At 43.2% G+C, this 22,447-nt stretch overlaps 1 protein-coding gene across 6 annotated transcripts in view; it reads left to right on the top strand.

Moving 5' to 3' along the window:
- Positions 1-22,447, top strand: part of ENPP2 (ectonucleotide pyrophosphatase/phosphodiesterase 2) — a 201,861-nt gene that overhangs the window by 154,334 nt on the left and 25,080 nt on the right. For all 6 annotated transcript variants that reach the window (XM_068237970.1, XM_068237969.1, XM_068237968.1 and 3 more), the window contains 2 exons: positions 13,623-13,765; positions 19,070-19,205. In XM_068237970.1, the coding sequence (XP_068094071.1) occupies positions 13,623-13,765; positions 19,070-19,205 (279 nt within the window). The remainder of the gene's footprint in view (positions 1-13,622; positions 13,766-19,069; positions 19,206-22,447) is intronic.

Raw genomic sequence — 22,447 nt, 5'->3', positions numbered from 1 at the left:
AGGCAGCAGATGAATGGTTTTACATGGCCAATTCAGCAGTGATGAACAAAAAATATCTTTTTACACAAATCTGGATGATGTTGACCAGTACAGTGTACAGCCTCCAGTTTCTCATGCACAACTGAACAATTGTCTGTGTCAAATACCTGCAGTGAAAGGATTTTGTGAAAAGGCCTGATTTTCTGCTGAATTACTGTTATTGTTTTTATTTATTGTACTTCTAAAGCGTCAACATATTACACAGTGCTGGACAATAAATAGGGATACTTACAATGTAAACAAAGGGTGACAGACTGAGAGGTTGCAAACGAGCAACATAGCACAAGGTTATACATGCAAACAGAGTATAAGATGCATGAGCATGTGATTTTACAGAGACCCAGCAAATCCTATATAACCCACTGTCCCGCGTACGTTAAAAAGGGGCGCTGGGAAAAAAGGGCGCCGGGTTTTTAACGATAAGCATGGATAACGTTTAAAAATGTATTGTACTGTTTTTCGTTTAAAATTAATGTTTTTTAAAGTTATAAATCATTAAATAATGTGCATTAAATCTGCAATTGTAAAAACGTTAATCTTTCGTTTAAATAGTAAAACGTATAATAACGTTTAAAAAAAAAATTACTAAGTAACCCTCCCTGTACCTACCCCTAACCCCTAGACCCCCCTGTTGATGCCTAAACCTAAGACCCCCCCTGTTGGTGCCTAAGTAACCCTCCCTGTACCTACCCCTAACCCCTAGACCCCCCTGTTGGTGCCTAAACCTAAGACCCCCCTGTTGGTGCCTAAACCTAAGACCCCCTGTTGGTGCCTAAACCTAAGACCCCCCTGTTGGTGCCTAAACCTAAGACCCCCCTGTTGGTGCCTAAACCTAAGACCCCCCTGTTGGTGCCTAAACCTAAGACCCCCCTGTTGGTGCCTAAACCTAAGACCCCCCTGCTGGTGCCTAAACCTAAGACCCCCTGTTGGTGCCTAAACCTAAGACCCCCCTGTTGGTGCCTAAACCTAAGACCCCCCTGTTGGTTTTTTCGTTTAAAAATAATGTAAAAAAAAAAAAAAAAAAAAGTACTGTTTTTCGTTTAAAAATAATGTTTGGAAAAAAATATTGTACTGTTTTTCGTTTAAAAATAATATTTAAAAATGTATAAATCATTAAATAATGTTTTATTACTGTTTCTCATGATTACACATTAAGTCTCCGGGCGCCGCTTTTAAAACGTTAGTTTTCTCCGGCGCCCTTTTTTCCTATCGGGCGCCCATTAAACGATATTTATTATAGGAGTGAATGGCGGCGCCCGATTTGTCCACTAGCCTCAGGCGCCCGAATTTACTGTTTCCCACTGTCCCTGCGTCATCCTGTCCATGTGTTTGTGCAGCACGGACAGTGTTCCGACAGGAGGACGGAGCCGGGCCGGTATGTGCGCGGCGGGTGCTTGCGCACTAACATGCGGTGGTGTCACAGAGACCTAGAGCTCATTTTTAAACCGGCTAAGGTCTACTAGTCACATTATAATAGAAGTCCTCTAATGGTCACATTATAATGGAAGTTCCCTAATAGTATCAGTGAGCAACAAACAATTCTAACTAGCGGTGAAAAGCCAGTGGCCTAATTTTGGAGTGTGGGTGGCAGATCCAGACTCTTGTGGATTTTTTATTGCTTTTGTATTTTCATTTTGAAAAACTGTGTTTTCTGCCCGTCCAGAGCGTTAGTATCTCCAACTGGATGGAGGTAGGTAGATTATTTGGTCTGTCTAATATTTCTGTGCCCATGACCAACTGAGTTCTTATCGGAGCCATGAGTGTTTATGGAGGTCCCAAGGTCAGAGACTGAGGAGAAACCTCACCAGTGGGAACATCCTGGAAACTTTTTTTTTTTTTTTTTAACCTCTCTGTATAAAGACACTCTTTAGTTCCAAGTTCAAATACCTAACAAAATGGAGTTTGTATGTCCCCTATGTGTTTGCATGGCTTTTCGTCAACATCCTAAATAGTATACTGTAGGTTCCTTGACTTTTGATAATTGATTCCTAGACTTTGGTAGGAACATTAGCTTGTGAGAACTGTTGATGGTTGGTTATTGATGCATATTAGCAAGTAGAGTGTTGTACTATGTTAGCCATCAGTAAAAGCAAGAAGTTTTGAATAAAGGTGGCCAGTGGCCACACAAGATACAATAAAATGATCCGATTTTATGGCAATTCGATAAATATGATCGGATCTCCCGAAAAAATTGAAAGCGTTTTTTTTTCCCATTCGACTGAAAAATCCGATCGGATTTCTCGTTTTTTTGTTTTTTTTTTCGATCCGGAATGCTGGAAATTTTTCTTCTGTTTTCTAAAGATTCTATGGTGTGTGTTAGATTGTCAATTTATTAATATACACACCCTACAACTTTTCTCAGTTTACAATCATTTTTATTATAATTGGGGAAAAATTGAACATAGATGTGTGGTACATTGGTCATGTTTTTGAAAAGTTACAATCAGTCAGAAAAATTGATTGCAATTTTTGAATTGAACAGATATTTAAAAAATGGTATGGTGTGTGGCTCCTTTAAGGATGATACCATTTATTGGCTAACTTAGAGATGAGTAAATGGTAAGCTTTCGTCTTATAATAAGCCTTTGTTGGACTTGGTTCCTGACAAAATTTGAAAAACACAGCTTTTATATATACCGACATACAGAGGAGAAAAATTCTTCAGCAAACCTAAATAAATGATGTTGTGTATTGGTCACTGTTCTCTGTACAGCACTTCCTCTTAATATGCTTGCTCTCTAGAATTACTAGAAATGTATAAATAGACTATTAAAAACTAAAATATTTATTTTGTAGTTTGGAATTTTTGTAGACCTTTATACAGTATTTCATATATTTGTTGTCTGCTTTAGTTTTTTTTTTTTTTCCCTTTTTTCCTTCTTGTGATTTTAGGGTCAGTGGCATAAGTAGTGAAATGGAGGGTATTGTAAGCTCATGTCCAACATCTGACACCCTTCTTTACTATAATTTCCAAGTGCAAAATGCAAGTTACGTTCATTAACCTTTTAAATGGCCACAATAAAAAGAGTAAAATACATGCATGTGCATACATATAAAATGTTATATATATATAATGTATATATGCGCGCTATCTTCCTCAATATATATATTCTCTCTCTCTCTCTCTCTCTCTCTCTCTCTCTCTCTCTCTCTCTCTCTCTCTCTCTCTCTCTCTCTCTCTATTATTAGGAACACCATACTAATACGGTGCTTGACCCCCTTTCAGAACTGCCTTAATTCTACGTGGCATTGATTCAACAATGTGCTGAAAGCATTCTTTAGAAATGTTGGCCCATATTGATAGGATAGCATCTTGCAGTTGATGGAGATTTGTGGGATGCACATCTAGGGCACGAAGCTCCCGTTCCATCACATCCCAAAGATGCTCTATTGGGTTGAGATCTGGTGACTGTGGGGGCCATTTTAGTACAGTGAACTCCTTGTCATGTTCAAGAAACCAATTTGAAATGATTCGAGCTTGGTGACGTGGTGCATTATCCTGCTGGAAGTAGCCATCAGAGGATGGGTACATGGTGGTCCTGAAGGGATTGACATGGTCAGAAACAATGCTCAGGTAGCCCGTGGCATTTAAACGATGCCCAATTGACACTAAGGGGCCTAAAGTGTGCCAAGAAAACATCCCCCACACCATTACACCACCACCACCAGCCTGCACAGTGGTAACAAGGCATGATGGATCCATGTTCTCATTCTGTTTACGCCAAATTCTGACTCAATCGAGACTCATCAGACCAGGCAACATTTTTCCAGTCTTTAACTGTCCAATTTTGGTGAGCTCATGCAAATTGTAGCCTCTTTTTCCTATTTGTAGTGGAGATGAGTGGTACCCGGTGGGGTCTTCTGCTGTTGTAGCCCCTTCCGCCTCAAGGTTGTGTGTGTTGTGGCTTCACAAAAAAGCTTTGCTGCATACCTCTGTTGTAACGAGTGGTTTTTATTTCAGTCAACGTTGCTCTTCTATCAGCTTGAATCAGTCGGCCCATTCTCCTCTCACCTCTTGCATCAACGAGGCATTTTCGACCCACAGGATTGCCGCATACTGGATGTTTTTCCCTTTTCACACCATTGTTTGTAAACCCTAGAAATGGTTGTGCGTGAAAATCCCAGTAACTGAGCAGATTGTGAAATATTCAGACCGGCCCCTCTGGCACCAACAACTGTGCCATGCTCAAAATTGCTTAAATCGCCTTTCTTTCCCATTCTGACATTCAGTTTGGCGTTCAGGAGATGGTCTTGACCAGGACCACACCCCTAAATGCATTGAAGCAACTGCCATGTGATTGGTTGATTAGATAACTGCATTAATGAGAAATTGAACAGGTGTTCCTAATGATCCTTTAGGTAAGTGTGTGTGTGTAGATAGAGATAGATATAGATAGATATAGATAGATATAGATAGATAGAGATATATAGATATATTTATATATTGGGCAGCACGGTGGCGTAGTGGTTAGCTCTCTCGCCTTGCAGCGCTGGGTCCCTGGTTCGAATCCCAGCCAGGGCACAATCTGCAAAGAGTTTGTATGTTCTCTCCGTGTCTGCGTGGGTTTCCTCCGGGCACTCCGGTTTCCTCCCACATTCCAAAAACATACGGATAAGTTAATTGGCTACCCCTAAAAAAAAATTGGCCCTAGACTACAGTACTTACACTACATAATATAGACATATGGCAATGGTAGGGATTAGATTGTGAGCTCCTTTGAGGGGCAGTTAGTGACAAGACTATATATATATATATATATATATATATATATATATATATATATATATATATATATATATATATATATATATATATATATATATATATATATATATATATATACACTGTACGTAATCGTAATATGTCGGCGCTATATAAATACTAAACACCACGAGTGTTTATTTTTTCCTATGTAGCTGTTACTTTTAGCTCCTAGTATTAATCTAACTGCAGGGAGGCTGGTTGGCATCTTTGTATAAGGCCCTTGTTGGAGAGTGTTTTTCAAAAGAATGATGCCCTGTTCACAGTGATCAGTTGCATTGCAGAATAATTTTGCATGACAACTCATTGCCCATACAATTCTATTGGCCTGTTCACAGTAACAGATAGCGTTTTTCTAACTCGCTGCATGCAGGCTTTGTATAACGTCTACGGTCAGTCTCCATTGCCGTTCAGTCATTATAACGTGAGTTATACAACTGGCCACTGTGAACCTAGCCTGAAGGAAATTTTGAGAATCCACCATTTAATAAATATTTTTCCTCCAGAAACTTGCCAGGGCTGTCAGATTAGTAATACCCACTGTGATAACTTCACGGGGAGTTTATTTTTTATTTATGTATTGTATTTATAAAGCGCCAACATATTACACAGCGCTGGACATTAGTTTAGGTTACAGACAATATTTAGGGTGACATACAGCAATATGACAATACAGGAATACAAGAAAAACCAGATTGCACAGTATGAGTACAAGGTAATGCTTAGTCACTGGATGGAGCATGGAGATTAGGCAAGTTTGGTTCACTCAGATGCATAGCATGGGTGCACAGTAATGAAGGTGCATGATCAGGTAGGACACAAAAGGAGGACCCTGCCCCCAGGCTTACAATCTAGAGGTAGGGGCACGAAAGGTAGGGGTCCAGAGTTCAGCTGCGTGTTTGGCGCACTTGTGAGGGGTGGTGGGCCAGAATGAAAAGGGGAGTTTTGAGGCCCTTCTTGAAGATGTTGGAGGGAGCTGTTCTAACGGGTGGAGGTAGGGAGTTCCATAGTGTTGGAGCAGCGCTTGAGAAGTCCTGGAGCCGTGCATGGGACTGGGTTATGAGTGGGGCGGTCAGGGGAAAGAGACATTTATAGTTTTATTTGGTTTGGGATAAATGTACCTCCTGTATGTATATGTACATGTGTATTACAATTATTTTTTCCAGCAATAGTGACGCTTTAACAAATGATGGCTTATAAGTAAAACGGTTCTTGTCCTACACCTTATTGACAGCTCTTCTTAAGGTATGTACATGTGCAACTTAATGCACGATGAACCGCACAACTTGTTGCTTGCGTGACCATTATGTACACATGTGCTGACTAACTAAACGGCCAACTCGTTTAAATACTGTGCGCGTACCATATCGGCATTCACAAAAACAAGTACAGTAGTTCAAACGACTTGTGAATTGGTGACCAACCTACACTAGGGAAAGGAGAACCCTGCCAAAGGCTTACAATCTATTCTAAGGGAAAAGAGGAAATCTAGTGAGGGAAAGCTTAGTATATGTGAGTGGCGGGATTCGTGTGTATTTCTAAAGGTGCTAATTAACAACCAATTCTGTGGACAATCGATCGTCCAATTCAATACAAATATTGATCGGAAACAATTGTTTTGGCCCACTAATGTAAGGAAAGCTACTGTCTAATTTGCTAATTTTCCATATCAGTTGCATCATTCTTAGCAAATTGGTGTGCAGCTTTCCTACTGTTAGTGGGCCCAAACGATTGTTTCTGATAGATGGTGAAAGTTTAGTCCGCACAAAATCGGGTGAGGATAAATATGCTTTAGTCAATCAGGCATAATACAAGCTAAAATCCAAGAACAACACAGCATGCGGTGTTCTTGAATTTTGGCTTGTATTATGCCCAATTGAATAAAGCATTTTTATCCTCCTCCAATTTCGCACGGACTACACTTTCACGGACATCGGGGGGGGGGGGGGGGGGGGGGGGCTGAGCAGCCTGGTTCCTGCACAGTCGGAGGGATGGAGGTTTTGAGCGGAACAACACATACTTTCGCTGTTTTTGATAGATATTACGATTGAATCTGATGATTGATCACCCAGACAATTGTATTGTTAATGGCCACTTTAAAAGACGCATCCGAGGAATTTTAAAATTAAAAAATTATTCCTCCAGCCCCTGCCAGCCGTCCAGTGCCCAATCTTCAGCTCCGCTTTAACGCTGGTGGTCCAGGTTCCCCTCTGGCGCAAGATGCCCACTGCGCCTGCGTGAGCGGCTCTGAGTCGCACTGACGTCATCCGGACTGTACTGCGAAAGCGCAGTAGTTCTGCGCCTTTGCAGAACAGCCCGGATGATGTCAGTGCGACTCGGTGAGCCGCACAGTGGAACGCAGGAAGATGCTGACCTAGCGAGGTCAGCATCTGCACCAGAGGGGACCGGGAGCCAATGGAGCTGCGGCGAGGGCACAGGTCAGCTTCCAGGAGCCAGAGGAAAGTGGATTTTTTGTTGTTGTTGTTCGGTCCTTCCCTTTAACCACTTGCCGACCGCGCACTCATAACGCGCGTCGGAAAAGTGGTAGCTGCAGGACCAGCGACGCACATCTGCGTCGCCGGCTGCAGGCTAATTAATCAGAAAACAGCCGCTTCCTGTCAATTCACGGCGGGGGGCTCCGTGAATAGCCTGCGGGCCGCCGATCGCGGCTCGCAGGATAAATGTAAACACAAGCGGAAATAATCTGCTTTGTTTACATTTGTACCACGCTGCTAACAGTAGCAGCGTTGTACCAGATCAGCAATCCCCGGCCAATCAGTGGCCGGAGATCACTGTCACATGACAGGCAGGAGCCTGTTAAGAGGCTGCACAGGACAGATCCGTTCCTGTGCAGCCTCCGATCTCCGAGGGCAGGAAGGGAGGAGAGGGAGAGGGAGAATCCTGCGGTGGAGGGGGCTTTGAGGTGCCCCCGCCAGCCACACGCAGGCAGGAGCGATCAGACTCCCCAGCACATCATCCCCCTAGTGGGGAAAAAAGGGGGGGCTTATCTAGTCGCTCTGCCTAATGTTTGATCTGTGCTGGGGGCTGTAGAGCCCACCCAGCACAGATCTCAGTAATCAGCGCTGGTCCTTAAAGTGAACCTCCGGACTAAAAATTGACTCAGCAGCACTGGAAAGGCCTGGTGTTTCTTTAACAGTTTCACAGCATCAGAACTTTGTTTCTCTTAAACAAGCCTCATTTTTAGCTGCACAGAAGAAAACTGCCCGGGCTTTTTTCCCCTGATGCTGTGCAAAGCATGATGGGATTTCTGATGTTGTTCTCATTCTGCTGTTTTGGTGCAATTTTTTTTTTTACATTTTGAATTTGACATTTGAAGCCTAGCGTGTGCAGCTGGGAGGGGTAATCAGGACACTGGACAGTTGGAACTGTGTCTCCTGCTCCTTGTCACCTCCTTTCAACCAAAAAGATGGCTGCCCCCATGACAAAGATGGCAGCCCCCATGAATCACAAACATTTGCCTGTTCTTTTAAAACAGGATGGGTAAGAGATTATATTACCTATCTATTCTAATTAACATAACTAATGTAACTTGATGACAGTATGTTTGTTTAGGCTAAAGTTCCTCTTTAAGGGGGGGGGGGGGGTAAAGGCTGGGTCCTCAAGTGGTTAAGTGGAGCCTTTCAGTTTAGCATTACTGTGTTACTGATGGCTTAGTTCTCCAATATATAAGAATCCTTCTTGGCTGGCCGAATACAAAGGGTGTTCTTGGGATCTTGCCTATCCAGTCCCATACCACGAAAAGACGGTGCTTCCCAGGGCTCAGTCCTGTCCTATTTGCAATTTGCATGCTACGACTTGGTGAAATAATTCTCTATTGACCTGCTTCTAAAGACAACCCGAGTTAGAGCAGAAATGGACATCTCCCTTATCCTGTTGTTTATGAACAAAATAAAGATAGGCATAAACATTATTCAATTTATGCTTGATCCGAGATGGTCAAATTTTTATTTTTTTTTCCCTGATAGTAATCTGATAGGAGAATTTTGATGTTTTTATTTTTAGTACCGTGCATCAGTCTCTTGATTCTATTTCAGCAGAAATCTCTGTTTTGAGATAGTTCAGAAAGCTGCCACTACAAACTATGTCCAGCATGGTGCTCTTGAGAACCAACCCCCTCCCCCATTAAAGAAGAAAAAAAATCCCAATCAATGTTCAACTGATATTTAAATAGCACCATGGTTTGTCATAGATTTTTATGTGATTTTCATTTTGATTTGCGCTGTGTATGCCTATTTTGTCTTTCCACCTAATGGATGTGCCCAGAGAAAGCAAAAAAAAATAATTTCTGGTGCGCTGTTACATGTGTTAAATATAAAAGTTCACATCTTGTACCTGGAAAAGAGCCAGGCAAGCTATCTGGTGATTCTCCTGTTTGAGCAGTGTAGGAAAGGAAGTGGGTTCTGCATGGAATACCCATGTGACCTAAATATTTGATCAGTCAGAGAACAGTCATGTGGTAGGCAATAGTTAGTTGTGCAATGGGAAAATTCTGACCGCTTTTAATTTGGCTAGATGTCATCTGCTATGGCACAGGTGCCGAACTCCAGTCCTTAAAGAGATACCGTGACCAAGAATTAAACTTCATCCCAATCAGTAGCTGATACCCCCTTCCCCATGAGAAATGTTTTCCTTTTCACAAACTGATCGTCTGGGGGCTCTGTATGGCTGATATTGTGGTGAAACCCCTCCCACAGGAAACTGTGAGGACCATGGTCCTGGCAGTTTCCTGTCTGTGAACCTTGTTGCATTGTGGGAAATAGCTGTTTACAGCTGTTTCTAACTGCCAAAAAAGCAAGCAGCATCTCCTACCACTGACATCATCTGCCAGCAGTAAAAATGTCACCATGTGATAAATGTTAGCATGTAAATCAGGGAGAGGAAAGATTTTACAATGGGCAACCACTGACTAAATCATCTATGCATAATTTTTAGTAAAAATTAAGCACTTTATTACATTATTTTCACTGGAGTGCCTCTTTATTCATATTTTATAACAACCATTGTTAAAGGCTGTAATTTTACAGCTTTTGTAACATTGTTCTGCATTTCACACTTTTTTTTTCCCCCTTGAAAGTTCCTTTCAGTTCCAGCCATCTGTGTGAAGCTATGTGTTGTTGGAAGTTGTATACTTACCTGGTTATTAATGTATTGTACATTCCTCCTGTCAGGAGTTCTAGGCCATCAATGGGCGTGACATGCAAGGATTCAAATCTACATTTTTCTTCACTATTTGATCTTGTCTCTATTCTGCACACCCATATAACCTACGTTTACAATGGTATCTTGCTGTCCATAGCTGTAGAATCTCCTTTCAGTCTCATATGAGCTGCTATCTCGCTTCCTACAAATACTGAAAATGTCTTTTCCTTCAAATCTGTTTCTATGGTAACATTTGACATTTACTTCACATGTTACAGATTGCCCAACAATGGTGAACCAGAATTCTTAGGAGTGTGTAAGGTGCTAAAAAGGACCAAAATGCACAGTAAAACAGAAATTTGCCTTCTTAAAACAGAAGGTGTTTACGATTATTCAGGATGGAGTGAGCGTATGAGGTGTCTGTTTTACTTCAGATACTAAAGTGTTATTTCTACCCCTGAGCTTGCCTAAGAGGACTTATTCAATAGAGGGCTGTGGCAGAAAGTTAAAGCACCATCAACATTCTGGTCAAAAGATATGCATGGATTTTTTTGTGTAAAAATAACTGAACCATTGCTTGCTTCAGAACTGTTCCTGTGTTCTGGTACACTCTCTCTATATCTGCAAATATTGCATTTTGGATCGAAAAGTCTGTAGTATTTGAAAGCATCACAGCAGCTGGAGAATGCAGCCATGAAATTAAGATGTTTTTCTTTGGAAAAAAAGCAATGACAAACTTCGGCAATGTAATAAAAAAAAAAAAGTCACCTTGTCAACAAAGGTTCATGCCGTGGTTTTTCAGTAGAAATGCATGGTTGAGAGCTGGACCGTAAAGAAGAACTGACACCTTCGAATTGTGTTGGAGAAAACTTTTGAGAGTCCCTTGGACTGCAAAAAGATCCAATTAGTCAGTGAAACCAGACTGACCTCATGAACCAGAGATCTCACTATGTAAAGATTTGATACTTACCCAGTGCTTCCTCCCGCCCCATAAACACATGCGAGTCCCTCTCCGTCCTCCCGTGGTCTCCCGTTCTGCTATCAGCCCCGGTAACTGGCTCAGTCACGTAACTCTGGGTCCACTGCGCATGATGTTCGTTGAAGGAGCAATGCTGAAGCTGAGTTACTTTGGACACACAATCAGAAGGCAGGATTCATTGGCGAGTCCATCCAAAGGAGCACACCAGTGACGGGGTTTTTGGTGAAAACAGTGCCAGTTGAGCTGGGGCACAGCAACAAACCACGGGACCCTAACCAAAATACCCCACCCTCTCCCCACATGCAGTGCAGCACAGGAAGCAGTGTAACATTTGAAACAGTGCTGCATCAGGTCTTCTTTGTTCTTCCTGCAGCTTAGACTATGTTCTAGGTTTTTGCCATTAATTTGCTTGATACCCCTTCTCTATGGGATAGGGCTTAAACCAGTGCTGTAGTCTGCAGATAACTCATGGTGACACCAAACTACTAGAGTGCAAAATACGTTGTATACTTAACAGCACCTTCTAGTATCTGAAGCAAACAGTGCACCTATGTTGGAAGGGATGCAGGGGATGGCATGTGCTGTATATGTTGTGTGACTCAGCACTATCAGCCAGGAGGTGATGCAAAAAAAGGAGCCTTTCCTGATTTATTTTTTTGTTACAGTGGCGTAGTGATTAGTACTCTTGCCTTGCTAGAGGGGTTGCTAGCCCCAAAGATCAGTGGCACATGCCCCGGATCTATTCTATGGGGCCCCTGATGTCCCCTAGGCAGAGTGAGCTGTGGTGCATCAATACTGGGTATGCTGGGTGATGTGGTGCCTCTATGTGGGCATACTGGGTGCTGTGATGCCATGCTGGGAACTGTGATGTCTGTATGGGGGCATCCAGGGAGCTGTGGTTCTTCTATGGGGTCATGCTGGGAGTTGCGGTGCCTCAGTGGGAGGCCTGTGGGAGCATGGGAGGGGGTCCACTAGAAGGTCAGGGAATGCCATAGGGGAACTGCTAGATAACCTGGTGGCAGGCCAGCCCACCCAGCAGAAAGCTAGACCAGCCAATACCTCTGCCCAGTTATGTTTAAAGGAGTTATCAGGCAAAAAATAATAAAACAAGCACTACTTACCCGGGGCTTCCTCCAGCCCCAGGCTCCTAGCATGTCCCTCGCCGCAGCTCTGCCGGCAGCCGTTCGCCGCAGTTCCGTCCCAGTCCACGTGGCGGTGATTGACAGCGCTGCTTGTACAGAGTGACCTGGAGGTAGGCCTGACGTCATCGCCGGGACGGAGCTGCGGCGAACGGCTGCAGGCAGAGCTGCGGCAAGGGACATGCTGGAAGCCTGGTGCTGGAGGAAGCCCCGGGTAAGTAGCACTTGCTTTATTTTTTGCCTGATAACTCCTTTAAGTGACACTACCTATTTATGTGATGTGCTGCATTTTGTATTAATGGAGAGGGCTTCATCCAACATTTTGCTTGGCAGGCTTACTTAGACTGCTGTTAAGTTAATGTAAATTTGCCTCCACCCATGACCACACCCACATTATCATGCATGGCCACACCCATGTTCTGTCTAGAGTGCCCAAAAGTACCCTGGATCTCTTGGGACCCTGCGGGCTTTGCAGTGCGGGTCCCCAGTTTGAATCGCAGCCAGGGCACTATCTGCATGGAGTTTGTATGTCCTCTGAGTAGGTTTCCTCCCACATCCCAAAAACACAGATAAGTTAATTGGCTTCCTCCTAAATTGCCCCTAGACTACAATACATGGACATATGACTATGGCCCAGTGCATACCAAAAACCTCTAGCAGATCTGCAAAACACTAGAGGTTTTTGAAGCAGATTTTCAGGGCGATCCTAGGCATGTTTAGAGATGTTTTCTAATCATGCCTAGCGTTTTTGGGAGCATTTTTGTAGCAGATTACAAATATTGTTACAGTAAAGCTGTTACTGAACAGCTTCTGTAACAAAAACACCTGGAAAACCGCTCTGATCTAGCGTTTCTCAGAGCGCTTTTCCACTTTCCTATACTTTAACATTGAGGCAGAAATGCCTCAGAAATCTAAAAAATGCTGCAGCCCCTGAGTTTGCGTTTGTGGAAAAAACGAACCGCTCTGGTGTGCACCATCCCATTCACTTTCATTAGCCAAGCGGTTTTCCCCCTGCAATCGTTTAAAAAAAAACGTTCCAGAACCGCTCTGGTGTGCACCAGCCCTATGATGGGGATTAGAATGGGAGTCCCTCTGAGAACAGTTAAGTGACAAGACAATATACTTTGTACAGCGCTGCGGAAGATGTAAGTGCTATATAAATACTAAATAATACATCCTTAGGCTGTAATACATGGACATATCAAATAGTGTACTTTATTTTCAGGCCAAGAATGATTTTGTTCTTGTAATATTCCAGTGGGATTTTCTAAGGCAACAGTTTACATACGAGGTAGAAGATCCCTCCAGGAGGTCCTCCTCAATAGCTTTTTGTCATACCTCATCCATCTCTGCAATTGGAGCTTGTGCTGCAATAGATTAAGGCAGCCTTCTTTTGATAGCGGAAAGGAATCCAATATTAGACACTGATCTGTACCAGCTGCTCGTGAATGTTATTAAATGGGTGCGTTTGATTTGTGTTTTTTGTTGTTGCGTGGCAATACAGCTCTTATGAAGCAATTGTTGTTTTTATTGTGTTGTTTAGTTTCAGATAAGAACCTCCTATTTGGAAGACCAGCAGTTCTATACAAGACCAAGTACAGCATCTTGTATCACAATGACTTTGTGAGTGGCTACAGTGAGAGTTTGATGATGCCACTTTGGACCTCCTACACTGTTTCAAAGCAGGTCAGTATGGTTCTGGGGTGATAAAGGTTTATATTTTCAATGGCCCCGAGTATAAGACACCTGAACCAGGGAGAGGCCTGCAGGATGTCTTCTGTTTACCACAGACAAAGTTACCCTTATTATAAAAAAAAAAATTATATTGCGCTTTTCTCCTGGCGGACTCAAAGCGCCAGAGCTGCAGCTTCTAGGGCTCGCTCTGTAGGCAGTAGCAGTGTTAGGGAGACTTGCCTAAGGTCTCCTACTGAATAGGTGCTGGCTTACTGAACAGGCAGAGCCGAGATTCGAACCCTGGTCTCCTGTATCAGTTTGAGTTGGAATTTCACCATTCAGGAATCACTGGAGAACTGAAGTAAAGTGAACATTTGAACAAAGCAATGTGATACACTTACGATCTCTACTCAAGCATCTGCTAGAGCAATGTGTGAGGAGGAACTTCTATTGAATAACGTTCTCATCCACCGTTCTATGTATTGAGGTGCACCTCAGTGTATGCATTCAAGGGGCTCTGATGTCTGGTATGTGTGGTTGGTATATATGTAGGGAGCTCCCAATTGGTAGTCAGAGGGTAGTCAGGTATTGAGGTTTGGGCAACTTTTTACATAACTTTTATATTTGGATACTAATAAAGTTTATACAATTTTTTGATAAAAACATTCTTGTTGTATGCATATTTTTTGGTATGTATCATCCACCCTGCTGTCCCTTCCTATCAAACTTTTGTGCCTCCTGTGTCAGAGGCAGAGCCCTTAACCATTACACCATCCAGCCACCCCTATTGTTAAAATACGCAACTGCACAAAATAAAAGTCCAATATGTAATATTATGATAGGGAAGATAACATAAGTCCTAATGCAGAAAAAAAGCACATTCTTAGACCAAAAAACAATGCATCGGATTCAAAGTCCACATCTAAGAAGGCATCCTTCAGACTAGGTTGAAGCGTACACTCTTATTTTAAATTTCCTGTGCAGTTTTACGCTATGGTGGCCTGAATGTTTATCTGAGGTGTATGGATACATGAGAACCGTGCAAGAGGAAGCAATTTGGGGCGGGGGCTTCCTAGATGACCCCAATGTGACATAGACCCATCTAGCTGAGGGTCAGATATAAAGGGTGAGTTCCCACTTCTGAGGGTGAGATGGTGGTGTCTCACTTGAAAATAGTCTGAAGGTTGCCTTCTCGGATGTGGACCTCAAGTCCGCTGTGGTGCTTTTTGGTGGAAGACTTTTTTTTCAGCATAAGGACTTATGTTATCTATGTGTGCTATCATAGTATTACATATTGGACTTTTAAAAGCTATTTAACCACTTCTGGACATAGCTAATTGTAGATTTCAATGACTGCTACCGCCGATCATACCGCTATCTCTCATTGCTATGACAGCAGAGTTCCGTGAGTCAGTCGGGAGCCGATTTCATTGGCACCTGACCCTGTGTTTGGCTCACCGGGTCAGGTGCCAAAGAAATTGGCTCCTGAACGGCTCACTGAGCTCTGCTGTCATAGCGATGGGAGAGTGAGTGGGCTGCAGCGGCGGGAGAGCGGCACGGATGGCGAGAAGGACATCAGGGAGCCCCGTTTTTGGTACCAGCAGTCTCTGGTCCTTGTGGGTCCAGAGACCCCTGGTACTTAAGTGGTTAATAATATGAGGAATCACCTAGGAGAAAATGTAGGAGAAAAATAATTGATTAAATATTTTAGTTCAATCCCATTCCTTGTCAGAGAGTGAAAGCTATCATCTCCATTGCTCCTGTTTATGTTTGGATGTCAGGCCCATTATTTTAATATGAACCTCTGTGCCCTTTTATCTTGTGCATCTGTACATTTCTGCCTCGTCAAGTGCCATCCACTCTCTCCCTCAGGCTGTCACAGCCTGCACCAGCAGAACGCCACCCAGCCAATCCAAGCTCTCTGTTTAATTCTTCTGAAGGACTTAAAAGCCTTTATTGTGGAGAAACTGTTCACAATGCTGGTAGCAGTAAGGTCCGTACACACGCCGGACTTTAGGCAACGACGGGTCCGTCGTTGCCTCCCGCTGGGTGGGCGTGCCAGCGACAGTCCGGCGTGTGTACGCTCTGTCGTCAGACTGATACGGCTGTTTCACACGCCGGACTATCGCTGGCACGCCCACCCAGCGGGAGGCAACGACGGACTCGTCGTTGCCTAAAGTCCGGCGTGTGTACGCTGCTTAACAGCACAGATTTCATTCCTGACTCCAGATAACTGTCTAGATATGTCTGAGATATCCCTGGCCAGGGGGTGTCAGGGTCTTCCCTGGAAAATAAGCAAGTTGAGACCTATTTTATATGTCTTTTAGCCTGTGTTTGTGATTTGTTGGAGTTTCTATGTTGGTGTCAGTTTTTAGATTTCACTAACATCCATCTTCCTTCTCACCCACTAAATGTCTAGCTGTGTATGTATTCCTCTACAGCAGGGTTGTGGAACTCCAGTCCTGATGGGCCACCCCTCTAGGACTGAAGCTTGACACTTGTGAGCTAGAGGGGATTGTCTACCTACTACTGTTGTTTGGATGGGATGAAAAATTCTTCCCTCTCTCCTCGACTTGATTCTTACAACCTACAGTTACAGGACTGTAGGGAAGCGATGAAACCCAAGAATGAACAAGACAAATTCTGATAGTAGTCAGGATAGGTGAACAGGAACACTGCATAAAAACAAAGCTGGACAGAATCCCCATTTCTTGGGCCCGACGTACTTGGCTCCACAATACAGCTAGTTTCCTTTCCTCTCTGGATTTAGCTGTTGGGCTGGCAAATCAAGTGTGACCATATGACACGCAGAGTAGGAAGAATAATAGATGGCTCTTAACTTTTCCTACCATCCCTGCATTACAGCTGAAGCTATAAAGCGAATTTATCAAAAGCAGTTAGAAAAAGGACTCATGCCCTAATCGATGATTTTGATTGGTGGCTCTGACAGTTGCTCCACTTTAACACCTATTGTGCTTAAATTTTCCGCTGTGTGTCTCTGTAAATCGGCCAGTCAGCGCGTGCGCAGTCCAGCTGCACGCACTCTCCTGTTATGCTCCCTTAGCGGGAGCGCAATGGGGGTGTGGCTAAGCATTACTTCTGAAATGTACCGGGCCATCCAGCGGGGGATCGGGGCGGAGCGTCCCCTAGGAGACTGTGAGAATGTGATCGGCCTGAAGGGGGCTGGATGTAGCCCCAGGTATATATACATTTTTATTTATTTATTTTTGTCCCCATCTTGGGTTCCCTTTAAAAGGACCACTATTTCGAAAGTCGTAATATGTAAAATACATGTAAACACATAAAAATAAGTATGTTTCTTCCAGTGTAAAATGAGTTGTAAATGACTTTTCTCCTTTTGTTGCTGTCACTAAGGGCCCGTTTCCACTGGAGCGGAAACAGCTCCGAATCCGCAGTTTCCCCGCCGGAAAATCGCGCGGGAAACGCTGCCATAGGAAACTATGGCGCCGCCGGCTGAATCGCTTACCCTAGTGATTTGGCGACACTGGCCATAGTTTTCGTGCATGGCACGGCTTCTGGGATTCGCCTGCGATCCCGCACACCCGGAAGTGCCGCCGCGCGTCTCACTGACGCGTGTGGAAACAAGTGGAAACGGGCCCTTACAGTAGGTAGTAGAAATATGACAGAACCAAAAGGTTTTGGACTAGCCCATCTCCTCATAGGGGATTCTCAGGGTTTTGTTTATTTTCAAAAGCACTTAATGAATGGCACATACTCTCTTCAGCTGCCAATAAAGTGTGGAACGAGCAGGGAGGCTGGCCAGCATCATTGTCTAAATCCTTTTCAGGGAATGTCTTTATAAAGAATATAAGCCTTGCTGAAAATCCCCCATGAAGAAATGGACTAGTTCAAAAAGATTTTGTCAGATTTCTATTATCTACTGTTAAAGGGATACTGTAGGGGGGTCGGGGGAAAATGAGCTGAACTTACCCGGGGCTTCTAATGGTCCCCCGCAGACATCCTGTGCCCGCGCAGCCACTCACCGATGCTCCGGCCCCGCCTCCGGTTCACTTCTGGAATTTCTGACTTTAAAGTCAGAAAACCACTGCGCCTGCGTTGCCGTGTCCTCGATCCCGCTGATGTCATCAAGAGCGCACAGCGCAGGCCCAGTATGGTCTGTGTCTGCGCAGTACACTCCTGGTGACATCAGCGGGAGCGAGGACACGGCAATGCAGCCGCAGTGGTTTTCTGACTTTAAAGTCAGAAATTCCAGAAGTGAACCGGAGGCGGGGCCGGAGAATCGGTGAGTGGCTGCGCCAACACAGGATGTCTGCGGGGGACCATTAGAAGCCCCGGGTAAGTTCAGCTCATTTTCCCCCGACCCCCTACAGTATCCCTTTAAGTGACCGCAACTTAGGAGAAAAATAATTTACGGCTCAATTTACTCTGGACGAAACGTACTTCTTATTTGTATGTTTACATGTAGTTTTACAATTTTTCGTGATAGTCGAGCTCTAATGCTTGTATCCATCTAGATACTTTATTAAAGATAATCTGTATTGTTAAAATCGCACAGAAGTAAACATACCAGTGCGTTAGGGGACATTTCCTATTACCCTCTGTCACAATTTCACCGCTCCCCGCCGCATTAAAAGTGGTTAAAAACAGTTTTAAAAAGTTTGTTTATAAACAAACAAAATGGCCACCAAAACAGGAAGTAGATTGATGTACAGTATGTCCACACATAGAAAATACAACCATACACAAGCAGGCTGTATACAGCCTTCCTTTTGAATTCTCCTGCAAACAGCTTTGCCCCTGTCTGTAATTCTTCAGTATGTGAAAGCCCAGCCAGCTCAGAGGACGATTTATCCAGCTTGTAAAAGAGAAGAGAGAAGCTGCTCTAATCTAAATAATACACAGGCAGTGTGCATAGAGGGGCCTGGAAGGGGGAATTCATAGCAGAACCACAACACTGAAGAACTTGGCAGCCTTCCAGACACAGGCTGACAAGTCTGACAAGGGAAAGATACATTGATTTATTACAGAGACTGTGATAGCAGAAAGTGCTGCAGTAAGCCAGAACACATTAGAATAGCTTTTGGAACTTGTAGGATGATAAAAAACAGGATGCAATTTTTGTTACGGAGTCTCTTTAATGGCCTATGATGTGATGTAGTGGAATTCTAGGGCTGCTGGTATTTTGTGAACCAGATGCAAGGAACAATGTAACTCTTCATCCTTTACAGCAATGGAATGCAGCATTTGTATTTCACAATCTTGCATATTTAGATGGATATGTTCTGCTTCTTTTTGTGATTGTTCTGAAGCCAGTATCTTTATGATCTCTTCCAGGCTGAAGCATCTAGCGTCCCCGATTACTTGTCGACTTGTGTACGGCTCGACCCCCGCATCTCCCCGGGCAACAGCCAGAGCTGTTCAGCTTACAAGGCAGATAAGCAAATGTCCTACGGCTTCCTCTTCCCTCCCCGTGAGTCTTATCTCTGAATCTCTGCCTGTTTTGCCTTGTAAAAGAAAAGCGAGAGAAAAATATGGGATAATTGCTGGGGTCACGTCTGACCTGGTAGTTTGGTCAGTTCAGCTTGCAGCCTTGAGTCTTATCTGAAGTTCTGTGTGAAAGGCTGCAGGCTGATAAAGAAATGTGAAATGTTTGTGATAAGACAAACACAAATTTCATCACATGCGGGAAGCATGAGGCAATCCCGTTTCAGCTGGAAACGGCTTCTTTAGAATTTTACTGTGTCTTCTTTACTTTTTACATATGTAAAATCCTAATGAGGCTTCCCGTCTCCCATCACCAGCGCTGGCAGCCCCCCAATACAGAGCCACAATAATAATTAACACTCCCTGAAAAAGATTTATACAAAGATGCTGGCCAGGCCTCCCTGCTCGCTGCACACTTTTGTGGCAGTTGGATGGAGCAACTGCCATTCACTAAGTGCCTTTAAAAATAAAGAAAACGCTGAGAACCCCCATGAGAAGATGGGCTAGTCCAAAATCTGTGGGTAATGTCAGATTTCTACTTCTTACTGTAAGTGACAGCAACATAGTAGAAAAGTAATTAATGGCTCATTTTACTCTGAAAGAAACGTACTTCTTATTTGTATGTGTTTACATGTATTTAAAATGTTAAGATTTTCACAACAGAGGTCCTTTAAGCAGGTGCACTAGCAGCTCTCTGCTCTGCCTCGGCAGAAATAGCAGAGCTGTACCGCAAAGGCGCACTTTGTTCACAACAGGTACACTTTAACCACTTCAGGACCACAGTCTTTTCGCCCCTTAAGGACCAGAGCCTTTTTCTCCATTCAGACCACTGCAGCTTTCACGGTTTATTGCTCGCTCATACAACCTACCACCTAAATGAATTTTGGCTCCTTTTCTTGTCACTAATAAAGCTTTCTTTTGGTGCTATTTGATTGCTCCTGCGATTTTTACTTTTTATTATATTAATCAAAAAAGACATGAATTTTGGCAAAAAAAATGATTTTTTTTAACTTTCTGTGCTGACATTTTTCAAATAAAGTAACATTTCTGTATACATGCAGCGCGAAAAATGTGGACAAACATGTTTTTGATTAAAAAAAAACCCCATTCAGTGTATATTTATTGGTTTGGGTAAAAGTTATAGCGTTTACAAACTATGGTGCAAAAAGTGAATTTTCCCATTTTCAAGCATCTATGACTTTTCTGACCCCCTGTCATGTTTCATGAGGGGCTAGAATTCCAGGATAGTATAAATACCCCCCAAATGACCCCATTTTGGAAAGAAGACATCCCAAAGTATTCACTGAGAGGCATAGTGAGTTCATAGAAGATATTATTTTTTGTCACAAGTAAGCGGAAAATGACACTTTGTGACAAAAAAAAAAAAAAAAAAAAAAAAAAAGGTTCCATTTCTGCTAACTTGCGACAAAAAAAAATGAAATCTGCCACGGACTCACCATGCCCCTCTCTGAATACCTTGAAGTGTCTACTTTCCAAAATGGGGTCATTTGTGGGGTGTGTTTACTGTCCTGACATTTTGGGGGGTGCTAAATTGTAAGCACCCCTGTAAAGCCTAAAGGTGCTCATTGGACTTTGGACCCCTTAGCGCAGTTAGGCTGCAAAAAAGTGCCACACATGTGGTATTGCCATACTCAGTAGAAGTACTATAATGTGTTTTGGGGTGTATTTTTACACATACCCATGCTGGGTGGGAGAAATATCTCTGTAAATGACAATGTTTTCATTTTTATTACACACAATTGTCCATTTACAGAGTTATTTCTCCCACCCAGCATGGGTATGTGTAAAAATACACCCCAAAACACATTATACTACTTCTCCCGAGTACGGCGATACCACATGTGTGGCACTTTTTTGCACCCTAACTGCGCTAAAGGGCCCAAAGTCCAATGAGTACCTTCAGGATTTCACAGGTCATTTTGCGACATTTGGTTTCAAGACTACTCCTCACGGTTTAGGGCCCCTAAAATGCTAGGGCAGTATAGGAACCCCACAAATGACCCCATTTTAGAAAGAAGACACCCCAAGGTATTCCGTTAGGAGTATGGTGAGTTCATAGAAGATTTTATTTTTTGTCACAAGTTAGTGGAAAATGACACTTTGTGAAAAAAACAATAAAAATCAATTTTCCGCTAACTTTTGACAAAAAATAAAATCTTCTATGAACTTACCATACTCCTAACGGAATACCTTGGGGTGTCTTCTTTCTAAAATGGGGTCATTTGTGGGGTTCCTATACTGCCCTGGCATTTTAGGGGCCCTAAACCGTGAGGAGTAGTCTGGAAATCAAATTCCGCAAAATGACCTGTGAAATCCTAAAGATACTCATTGGACTTTGGGCCCTTTAGCGCAGTTAGGGTGCAAAAAAGTGCCACACATGTGGTATCGCCGTACTCGGGAGAAGTAGTACAATGTGTTTTGGGGTGTATTTTTACACATACCCATGCTGGGTGGGAGAAATAACTCTGTAAATGGACAATTGTGTGTAAAAAAATCTAAAGATTGTGATTTACAGAGGTATTTCTCCCACCCAGCATGGGTATGTGTAAAAATACACCCCAAAACACATTATACTACTTCTCCCGAGTACGGCGATACCACATGTGTGGCACTTTTTTGCACCCTAACTGCGCTAAGGGGCCCAGAGTCCAATGAGTACCTTTAGGTTTTACAGAGGTGCTCAAAATTTAGCACCCCGCCCACTTGCCAGGACAGTTAACAAACCCCACAAATGACCCCATTTTGGAAAGAATACACGCTAAGGTATTCCATGAGGGCCATGGTGAGTTCATAGAAAATTTTATTTTTTGTCACAAGTTAGCGGAAAATGACATTTTGTGAAAAAAAAAAAAAACACAAAACCACAATTTCTGCTAACTTGTGACAAAAAATAAAACATTCTATGAACTCACCATGCACCTCACGGAATACTTTGGGGTGTCCTCTTTCCAAAATGGCATCATTCGTGGGGTCTGTCCTGGCATTTTAGGGTCTCTGCAATCATTACATGTATGGCCAGTATTAGGAGTTTCTGCTATACTCCTTATATTGGGCATAAGGGTAATGCACTGTGGGCTGAAAGGAAAAATTAACGTCAAACAATCAATCAATGTGGATGAAAAAATATCTGCCAAAAATTTTTGAAAAAAAAAAAAAAAAAGAGAGGAGGAAGGCGCCTGCCAGGACATAGGAGCTGCCGCCCCAAAA

This window comes from Hyperolius riggenbachi, chromosome 5 (assembly GCF_040937935.1).
Source record: "Hyperolius riggenbachi isolate aHypRig1 chromosome 5, aHypRig1.pri, whole genome shotgun sequence".
Lineage (NCBI taxonomy): Eukaryota > Metazoa > Chordata > Amphibia > Anura > Hyperoliidae > Hyperolius > Hyperolius riggenbachi.
This window is presented reverse-complemented; position numbering and strand designations above follow the sequence as displayed.